The sequence below is a fragment of the Mesitornis unicolor genome, unplaced genomic scaffold (assembly GCF_000695765.1).
Source record: "Mesitornis unicolor isolate BGI_N332 unplaced genomic scaffold, ASM69576v1 scaffold49624, whole genome shotgun sequence".
Lineage (NCBI taxonomy): Eukaryota > Metazoa > Chordata > Aves > Mesitornithiformes > Mesitornithidae > Mesitornis > Mesitornis unicolor.
Window position 1 is genome coordinate 6,425 of NW_010180514.1, and position 9,419 is coordinate 15,843.

At 39.0% G+C, this 9,419-nt stretch overlaps 1 protein-coding gene across 1 annotated transcript; it reads right to left on the bottom strand.

Annotated features, from left to right (window-relative positions):
- Positions 1–657: 657 nt before the first annotated feature.
- LOC104539530 (tryptophan--tRNA ligase, mitochondrial-like) lies at positions 658–915 on the bottom strand (the record flags this gene model as incomplete). The annotated part of the gene is made up of 1 exon (XM_010183088.1): positions 658–915. A coding segment is annotated over one exon (258 nt), but the record flags the coding sequence as incomplete, so codon positions are not given.
- Between the last annotated feature and the right edge of the window lie 8,504 nt (positions 916–9,419).

Sequence of the window (9,419 nt, forward strand, 5' to 3'; positions counted from 1 at the left end):
TGCAGCATGTGATAGACTAGGCTGACATACACCAAGTACAAAGGTAAGCCCTGTACTCCTTGGGGTGGTCAGGAGAAGAAGCAAATATTTCACATATGAATTATCAGATCAGATGGAAAAAAGTGCATATGAAAAGGAGATTATAGCAAAGAAGGGGAAAAAAATCCCAGATAAGATAGAACTTCCTGGTGATTACAATGGAACTGACACAAAACTTATTACGCCAATCACCTGTTGGAGATACTGTGCAGCTGGCAAATTAAGTGGTAAGTGCTGATACAAAACCAAAGAAACATATTTTACTTGCCTTTATGGTTGCACAGACTATGTTTATGCATTTATGAGTTAACCTTTTGTGACTAAAGTGAAACTTACAGAGCTAAATTAATGCTCTCCTAACAGGTCTTTTCAGTATTTTATTCATAACTCACACAAACTCCCACCTCTGCTTGGGAAAGTTAAAATGTACGTATCCATAAATGGATTTCTCAATCATGGTTTCTGCCACTTCAAAACAATAGCAAGGGATAAATTCGAAATCCAACATTGCTAACATTTTCTAGGACCACCAACACCAAGATCATAAAGGTGTTCAGTAATGCTATGCTCATTCATTTACATGTATGGAAACAAATCCAACATAACAGGAGCACTAACCAGTGACTGCCGGAACAGGAAACACTTCTTTGGGTCAATACCACAGGCAAGGATGGCAGCAGTGGTGTCCAGTATGTTCTGGCGCAGGACAGCTGGCTCCTTAGGCATGGTGAAAGAGTGCATGTCCATAATGCTGTATAGCACCGAGTTGCACTTTTCCTGCAGATTCACCCAGTTCTCAATGGCTCCAAGGTAGTTGCCCAGATGAGGCGTCCCAGTTGGCTGAATACCAGAGAAAATCCGATCTGCGACCGTATTCTGTTACGAAGCATTGGTAAAATTAATACATGCATATTTTTTTAGAAATGCTTTTACATTTTAAAATCATTAATAAAGCCTCACTTACGCCTGTCTCTTCTCTCCTCCTGTCAGTGTATTAATGTATAAATTACCTCAGGATTGACTAAAAATAATTGCAGTAAGTCAGTTAAAACACTCTATCTTACTGCAGAGACTGACAACTAGCGTAATTTTAAGCTGTCAGACTGCATATGCAAACAAACATAGCTGTAAACAGGATCAGTGAAAACTAGATCTATTACTTGGTTTCTGAGATAATTTCATCCTTTTTTGTGCCAAAGATGTATGTTTCTCTTTAGTACATTATCCAGTCTGATACAGAAACTTAGGATCACAACGCAGAGAAATTAAAACTTTTTTGTTGCAAACACAAGCAATATCCACGTAGATTGCCATCTTAACTCCCAAAACCACCGAAGTCTTATTTTTCTAGCTACAAGGAACATTTTGAGTGGTTCCTGAAAGAAACTTAGTCCTTGACCCAAAGGTCAAAGAGTAATGAAAAAGATCAAAGTCCTGAAACATCTTGGCAACAGTAGAACTTGCAAAAGGGCTCTACAAAGAAATACTGCTATAGCTGAAGATCACACCTGGAATACTGTGGACGCATCACTACAAGTAAAATGTCAACATCTGAAATGAATTCACAGAAAAGCAGCAAAAAATGATTAAAAAGATGAGGTTGTGAGCAAAGATTAAAAAGCTTAAAACATGTATAGCTTGGCTAAGTGACAGTTACCATCTTGGAAAGTTTGTTTTCCTGCATCCCAGCCCTCCATCTGACCATTTTCTCAGAGCCCCAAGCTGTCAGAGTATGATCAATTACCTCCCCGACCTTTCCAAAGAATTCCACCATATTCAGAAAGTAACTCGGCAATGTTTTAAGTGAAAATGCTTGTTATGTGCCAAGTTGCAAGAGCATGCAAGACAGCTCAACTTATAAATGAGGGTCCCACCATCTTCAGCAGGGAGTCCCAGTCACAAAGCTGCACAGTACAAACTCTCAGACTCTGTTGTGCAGCAGGAACATCAGCTTCATTTTGCCTCCAACTGCATGATTTTTTTCCTGCTAAATTTTCAACTTCAATAACAAAGTAGAGAGAATTTATTTTAACAGTGTTGCCGGTTTTCATTTCTGTGAATCTCTTACAAATGTATCGAGGAGGAGAAAATAAATAAGTTCTACACCTATGAAACCACACAAAATGGCAGCAGAATTCAAGGCTAAGTACCATTATTTTTTACCAATTAAAAAAGGACTTCAAATTGACTTAATTAATTTTGACTTAGACTCAAGAAAATTTAATGAGAAATTGTTTCCAAATGGAATAGGATGACTTTTTTTGTTTTACTATGATCCACAGTTCAGAAAAGCTATTTTCTTCAAAATTTGCTGAAAAATTCTCCTTGCTTTCAAAGTAAGTTTGTTTTTCTGACCAAGACAATTTTCTTATCCAGTGGTTAGGTGTTTGTGTTGACAGGTAAGAGCAGTTTTGGGCTAGCAGCCATTCTAATTCTTACATAAATACCTACACGTTTAAGTCCAGGTAGTAACCCACTCACCCCATCCCAAATATCTGCCTGAATTCTAGGTATATTCTTGAGTCAGTTTCTAAGTGCTCTTGGAGAACCTCCAGCACAGGAGCTGGGTAGGTAGTCACTGCAATGAAAGGCACACCATTTCCTCCAACAGCAATTCTAACTTCCAGTTCTTGACCACCCATGCCTCTTTTCTCCATTCCACAAACATGGAATTATACTACTCAATTCCTTGCTTGCCATTTGATATCTTGTTTTCCTAGGAACCTATATCAGAGCATTCATCACCATTCACAGAAGCCCCTCACCTCCCACTAAGCTACTCTGTGGCCCAAGGACTGTGGCCAGCTTTTTGTTAACAGAGAAGGGCCAGGCGCTCACCTAGAGGAGGAGGCATACAGAATCCCAACATACATAAATGAAATGAAGTAGTGTAGAAACTTGGGATTCACTAGGCTTCAGAGCTGTGCTTCTCTTATTAAGGGCATAGAGCAGTTGCTAGGCAATGCAATAGGTATTTCACAGGCATAACATTTGTCCTTTGCTTCTCATGTTCCTGCTTTTCACCTAGAGAGTAACAGCTCAATAAGAAAAAACAGGCTATAAACAGACGATCACTAAGATGGTGTTCTGCCCCTACAGAGATCCAACAACACGTGGCTGTTTGTCAGAGCACATTTCCCTCTTCTCATCTCCCAGTCTCCCCTCACTCAGTTCAAATCCTGATGTTCCTTCCCACAATTATTTCTCCCCACAGTGCTTCCTGCTTTCCAGTGCCCATTTATCTCCCTGTTTAACCACACTATTTTACACAGGCTATAGCTTCTTACAGCCCTACTCTTCCTCTTCTTATCAGATAGTTTAATCCCTCCTGTGTTCCTGTCTTCTTTTCTTCTTCCAGTTGTATGTGTTTAATATACTCAAATAGATGGCACATATGCAATAGCAACATTAAAACACGGTTTGGGAAAGCCGTTCACCAAAAAATATAAGACATCAATGTCTTAACATAAAATACACATTCAAATTCTGTACTAACCCTAAATATTTGAAGGATAACAGTGAGCTAATTAAACATAGGTTTATTGTAGTACTACATAAGTTGGCATGTGGTGACACATTGAACGCTGGAAAGAAAACATCCAAGTACAACATAAAATAGACAGTTTCATATAAAGAGAGAACAAAGTTCTCTGCCTATCCAGTAAAAAGTATACCTGTGAAAGCAAGCATGGCATGTTTAATTGTGCTTGTATGTAAATGGTAAACAACTACTTACAGAAGGTTTGTTCAGTATATGGGCAATAAATATCAAGTTAAACATCAGAAACAAACAGTAGAAGTACTACACTGAGTCTAACCTCAGCAATTACCTAACCTAAAGTAAGGACTTTGCAGAAACAAGTAAACCCAATAGTGAAAACTGAGCTAGGCTGGGTCTGGATAAAGCGCAAGCAAATACGTTACAAAGAACAAACCCACGCCAGTTCCCAGTGGAAGGACCAGTTGACCAGAAGTCTTTCATCTTTAACTCCTTTGATTCCATTTAACACCACAAAGCATGAGAAGTGACAGCAAATAGGGTGGTATGAAATATTCCATTGTATTAGCAGAAGTCTATGTTAAAAAACCCCCCACAAAACACCCTTAAATGAATCTTGGATTTCTAGCACTAAAAATATACAGAGAACATTGCTCCTTTGGAGAGAGTTTATGTTCCCTGTTTGTTCACTCTGTGAGAAGCAGCGGGCAGCATAGCAGCGTGGCAGGGGAGTTCTGCCTGGTACCGTGAAATCATGGGGCTGGAATGCACTTCAATGAAGCTGTCAGGTCAGGGGATGGGAGCTGTGTGCTCGAAAATACTGGAGTTGGAAAAGGATAAAAACAAAAGGAGTGAAGACTTCCCAATGGAGCAGAGTGAAAGCCACAAGACATGCAGCTCCAGCCCACAGGCACTCACTCATTCAGACATCTGTAGTAAGCACAGTGTGAGCCTGCTGTTCGTATGTTTAACTCTGTGTGGTGTGTGCACCTACACCAGTAGTGCTGCATGTTAATCTTCACTCCTGTTAAGAGTGTGGTATCTGACAGATGTTTTAACATCTATTGTTTGTTTTCTCTCAATAAGACTTCTGCATGGCAATTCCAAACACCACAGCACATTTCTCAGCAGCATTTCTAAATGAAGGTTGTCCCAGAACCCATTAAGATTCAGGTGTTCTCTTACCTAACTCCTCTTTTCATTATGAGATGAACAAATGCTGCTCCTTATACTGAAAAACTGTCAACATCCAAATGCTCTCAAATAATTAGGAATAAGCATTACATTTTTGCCCAAAAGCAGGATGGCTAAAGTCTAGCCCTGACAGCCTGTAGCATAGCCACATCAATTTTCAATGAAAAAGAGTATTCTAGAAAAGATGCTAGCTTCCAAAATCCAATGCTGCTCTCTTGGACTCAAGCAGAGCTTTTCTCATGTGCCACACCTGTAGTAAGGAGAGCTACAATTGTTAAGGCCTCAATTCAGCAAAAACACTCTTATTCCCTGCTCATGAGACAAATGTGCCAGAACTAAAGAACACAGCAAAGTTGCTAGAGTTAAGGAAATCCTACTTGCATGTCTTCCAAAGACCATCACAAACAGCTTTACTTCTAAAGTAAAGACAGTAGTAACAGTGTGCTTGTCTAACTGAAAGACTTTTACAAAGACTAGTAAAGCCTACTTAATGATGTTCAGTTACATAGGTATACATAGGTATACATTGTATAATACACAACTTTATCCTGTTGTTAATTACATGGGCAGACTGACTTGAGGACCACTGAATATTACATCCCTGAAGACCACTGAATCTTGAATGAAACATACAAACTACCTAAAATTTATACCCACAACAACCCACCAAAGCAGAATTTCTCTGAACAGGGGACTCAAAAAAATACAACTACCTTAGATTGAGTTTCTGTTTGTCTTCTTCCTTTAGTAAGGCTAAATACTTTCAGTCATCAAGTATGGCTAGGCATTCTGTACCAGAAAACACCACCTTTCACTATTTAGAGTAAACCTGGAGAAGGAAGACAATTTTAGGGGTTAAAATGCACACCTCAGGAAGCAGACACAGGACACTCTTGTCTGCTAAAGAGCACACAGAGAAGCTTCCAAGCTCTTCAGCAGCCCAGTAGCACTAAACGCTAAAAGCAGCTATGCAGTTCTTTAGACACTGGTAGCCATACATAACTGCATTTCCAATTGTGTTTAAAAGCTTTTTGCAACCTCCAGAGCAGGATGTCATATGCTACTTAAACCATTTGCAGCTGTAGGAAAAGTTTCACAATAAAGTTCCTCTATTTCATTCCATGACTTTCAGCTGACTCAAATTCACCTTGTTAATACTCTCTAATTTAGACATCTGTACTATTTGAGTACATGTTGCTCAGAAAGATATATGTAATTGATATCTAAACAATACAACAGCTACTAGACATCTTTTAAAAAGCTAAGGATCTACCCAGGCAAAAAGGTGAAAATAAAATATTAAAAGTTACTTTCGAAAAATCTGTGAAAACATGTCTTTCTTAAAAATTAAATATTAAGAGTCTGGAAAGTAGGAGTTCAAGATTCTTTTAAAAACAAGCATGGAAGGGTACAGCTAACCATAATCTAAAACTGTTTCTCCAAACTACAAATCCAGCGGAAAGCAAAAGACAACCCCATTGCTGAAAACATTTCATGGTATCACTGACCATAAAGTTACAGGGTTCCTTCCATGAGCTCAGCATCACACCTGCAACATTTAAAATGGTAAGTCTCCCTTTGTTTATTTGTGTAAGAAGCCACCTCTGCCTTCTTTAAAATTACAGGAAGTTACCCTTTTTCATTTTATTTTTATTTTCAAAAGATTTTAAAAACTTCATGAGAAAGACTTTTTGTTGTTGTTTTAAAATTGATCGGGACAAGCACTAGGCAAACTTACATATGAAACTCACATCATACTGAAACACAAACCATGGATACAATATATAGCTATTTGAAGAGGTAACCAGTGATTTGGGAAGCCTCAAATTGTGTTCATTCAAAAGAAGAAACCAATTCAAACCTCTGAAAGAGCTGAGAATCCACACTGAAACGATTCATGCAGATCGAAACACCCCAGTCACTAGCCAATTCCTGGTATCCTGACTATACCTTTCATGCTTCGTTTTATGAATTCTGTGAGGGTTGAATACATGGCACGGTCAACAGAAAACTGGTTCTCAAACATGTAGTAAAGGCAGTCATAATACAGTTCCCTCACTTCACAAATGAGTGACACAAATGAAAACAAGTGAAAGCATTCGAAGGATTTTAGTTTTTAGAGCCTCTCTTCTTTATAACTCCACATAAATATTGCCATCATACACTTGAAACGACAGCAGACAAGCTACAATTATAAGGAAACCTTATGCCTACACACTTTCATTTCTGTGGGTTTTAAAAACAGAAAAAGCTAGCACCCATTCAAGGAGGAAGAAGAAAGCTGCCAGTAGACAGTTTTCAGGATTGCTTTCTCCTTTTAATTTGGTATAGGAAAACATTTATACATTTACATGAAAGTAAACATAAAAATTTGGCAGGTTAAAGACCTGTTTAGACCTATCATTTAACACCACAGACTATAAGGTGATGACATTACTCCTGCCCTAGAAGATGCAGTGACTTTTTGGTCTACCCAGTGATGGAGGTGATGGGACAGTTACATTTTCAGGATTCCCACTAGTCAGATACAGAGATATAAAAATCAAATCGCAAATAGTCTTTCATTAACTGCATCCCAGCAAGCAAACTGATGGGAGATAGGCATATGCCTCTATCTGTGATATATCTAATAAATATTTTCATCTTTACATTAAATAAAAGACTTGCTTATAAGCAAGTGTTTGGGCTGAAGCACAAATGAGATTTCAGACGTAAAAAAAACCAAACACCACCATTACAGAAAATTACGACAGTATTACAATAGCAGCAGTACAATAGCAGCTGCAACAGAAATCCCCCTGCAACCCACACCGGTGGTTACTAGTCGCATGCTATAGCATTTAACCACTCTGCTTTATTTAAAAAGCTATTTAGTGGGGGCAGAACAGGTGAAGAGCCGAGAGAGATCTGCAGCATCAGAGCTAATTCTAAACACAGGTGGCGGGCACGACAGAGAGCAGGAAGTCGACAGGAGAATCACTGCTGACATCTCCGACAGGGAAGATTGATGGCTTCCCTCTCTAGTTTTCCCCACTGTGTAGGCATGCAGGGGGTGGGGGAAAGGGACGGAGAAGCTGCTGTGCTGGCGACATAACACACCACACAGCCTCCACAGCACCAGCGCTGATTAATGAGACTGGAACGACTCAGGAAACAGCAAAGAATCATTCACAGACTTTGCTCTTCTTGTTATAATTTTATCCGTGGCAGTTCATTTTGTCCTAGTTGTCCCAAACAGAAGCAAGTTCAGATTTGCCAGCGGAAAAGAAAATGCGAAAGTCAAGGGGAAGAAAGAGCAGCATTAAGCAAACACAGACATGAGTAAAACACACAAATTGTAAAATTTGAAATTTCAAACATGAAGATCCTCCCAACAGGGATCAAAAAGGGAAGGATAAAAACCCCAAAACCTTGCCTCAACCTCAGAGACATAAGAAATTCTTTGGCTGACAAAAGTCCCCAACTACTAGATCTTTTGCATCTCTTTTTTTATTTCCCTTATTAATACTTTGCAACTTCAAAGCTCTCATTGCTAAAATGATACGCTCATCTGCTAATATTGGCTCAGCAAACCCTGCCTTCAGACAGCTACTAAGGAGCAAAATGAAGGGAAACCAGACAAGCCAGATTTTACTAGCTAAAGCATAAATTGTAAAACATAATTGGGACAATTTAAGTGTTAATGTTATTAGAGACAGAAAAAAAAATTAAGGAGAAGGGAAACTTAGAGGTAGTCCATGTACTACAAGACTTTGCTTCATTTACTGCTTTTTAAGCAATTACTTTTCCACAAACTTGCTGTAGAAGCCTTTAAAACACATTTATCTTGATCTGGTAATTCAATACATCAAAGTCATCTCGTACAAATGCTACTTCATCATGCTTAATTCTTAAAATTAGGGATTAAAGGTCTAACATAAAATTAGAAAGAAACATATTTAGATCAGAGCAAGTTTTCAGAAAAATAGCTTCTGAGAAAGGATTAACTCATTGCCCAGAAACTGAACTAAATTAAGATTTAAACAGCACTGCCTAGTACCTCTTTCTTGAATGTCAAATGCATTTATATTTAAACTTAAGTAAGATTTTAATATTTATATTTAAAATGAGAAACACATTTAAAGGAGGAACATTTACAGCACATACTAACCCTACCCTATAAATTTAACTCTGCCCTCTACGGCTAGCAAACGAATACAGTATAACTGCATCTAGGTTAGGCTGCCCTCTCATGCTGCCTTGTTAAAGATGACTATGGAAATGGCTCCTTTAATGTGGTACGCTGCGTCCCACAAATGTATTCTCATTTGCCTTTATGAGCTCCACATGCCGGTCAATGTGCTAGTGACAGCTGTGCTGACAGACACACGGATTATCTACAGCAGGTTCCCGCAGTTTACTCTGCCACGTAACAGAAGGTATCTCTGGACCTGAGGCAACCACGGATCCTTCCCTCCTGCGTCGAGTGAAACGGGTTATACTAACTCTGGCTACGGGATTTTTAAACAGCCAGCAATCTACAAAACAGAAGAGCTGGCTCAAGTACTCTGCAGAGGTCCTAGAACAAGAAGTGGTAATAACATGTGCCAGAGCAGGAAGGGTTTGTGGCACAGGCAGTGAAGGAACCAAGCACTGGGTCCACGTGCAGCCAACATTGGTTACCAATCTTATTCTACACTATGCTGTC